At 46.0% G+C, this 669-nt stretch overlaps 1 protein-coding gene across 1 annotated transcript in view; it reads right to left on the bottom strand.

The window, feature by feature from the left end:
• The window catches only part of LOC107579015 (leucine-rich repeat-containing protein 38-like), a gene marked incomplete at its 3' end in the record, with an annotated part of 5,108 nt that extends 4,767 nt beyond the window's left edge, over positions 1-341 (bottom strand). The window contains exon 1 of the mRNA XM_016264905.1: positions 249-341. Coding sequence (XP_016120391.1) covers positions 249-341 — 93 coding nt within the window. The remainder of the gene's footprint in view (positions 1-248) is intronic.
• Between the last annotated feature and the right edge of the window lie 328 nt (positions 342-669).

Below are 669 nucleotides of genomic sequence, written 5' to 3'. Positions count from 1 at the left end.
AAAAATCACTGTGAGGGACAGGCCAAAAACCTTACCTTTAATCTGCATAAAAATATTTAATGGACTTTGATGTAGCCTAATATTGTTGAAAGAATAGGCTACATAGTATTGTTATGTTTTTAAATCACAAATGTATTTGTAGTTATATTAATTCTATGTTTGATTATTTATTAGGGACGCAAAAGGCATCGATTTCGTGGAATGGCCCACCTATTATACTCGAGTGAACTACAATCATAGAATATTACAGTTGTAAAACTACATCCCCCACATGGCGCGAAAGCTGTAATGTCCCGGATATTGAGAGCGCCGGAAGAGAAGCAGGTGTCTTCCTTGGCCATCTTGTAGTTGTCCACCGTGAGCCGTTCGCGTGAAGCCTCGAAGAATCGGAGGAGAATCCCGTTGTTGGGGCGCCATCATGCCGGGGCATCTGCAAGAAGGCTTCGGCTGCGTCGTTACCAATCGGTTCGACCAGCTATTGGACGATGAATCCGACCCGTTCGAGATATTAAAGGCGGCCGAGAACAAGAAGAAAGAAGCGGCCGCGTCGGGCGGCTCGAAGACGGCAGCTCAAGCCGCTAAACAGCCGAAGAAAGAGTCCCAGAAAGACAGAAAAAATACAGTGCAGGACAAGAAAGAAGACACCCAGGCCCCCGTGCCGCTTAAGAA

This window comes from Sinocyclocheilus grahami, unplaced genomic scaffold, assembly GCF_001515645.1.
Source record: "Sinocyclocheilus grahami isolate Dianchi unplaced genomic scaffold, SAMN03320097.WGS_v1.1 scaffold13535.1, whole genome shotgun sequence".
In the NCBI taxonomy this organism is placed as follows: domain Eukaryota; kingdom Metazoa; phylum Chordata; class Actinopteri; order Cypriniformes; family Cyprinidae; genus Sinocyclocheilus; species Sinocyclocheilus grahami.
The sequence above is the reverse complement of the archived record's forward strand: the minus strand, read 5'-3'. Positions and strand labels throughout refer to the sequence as shown.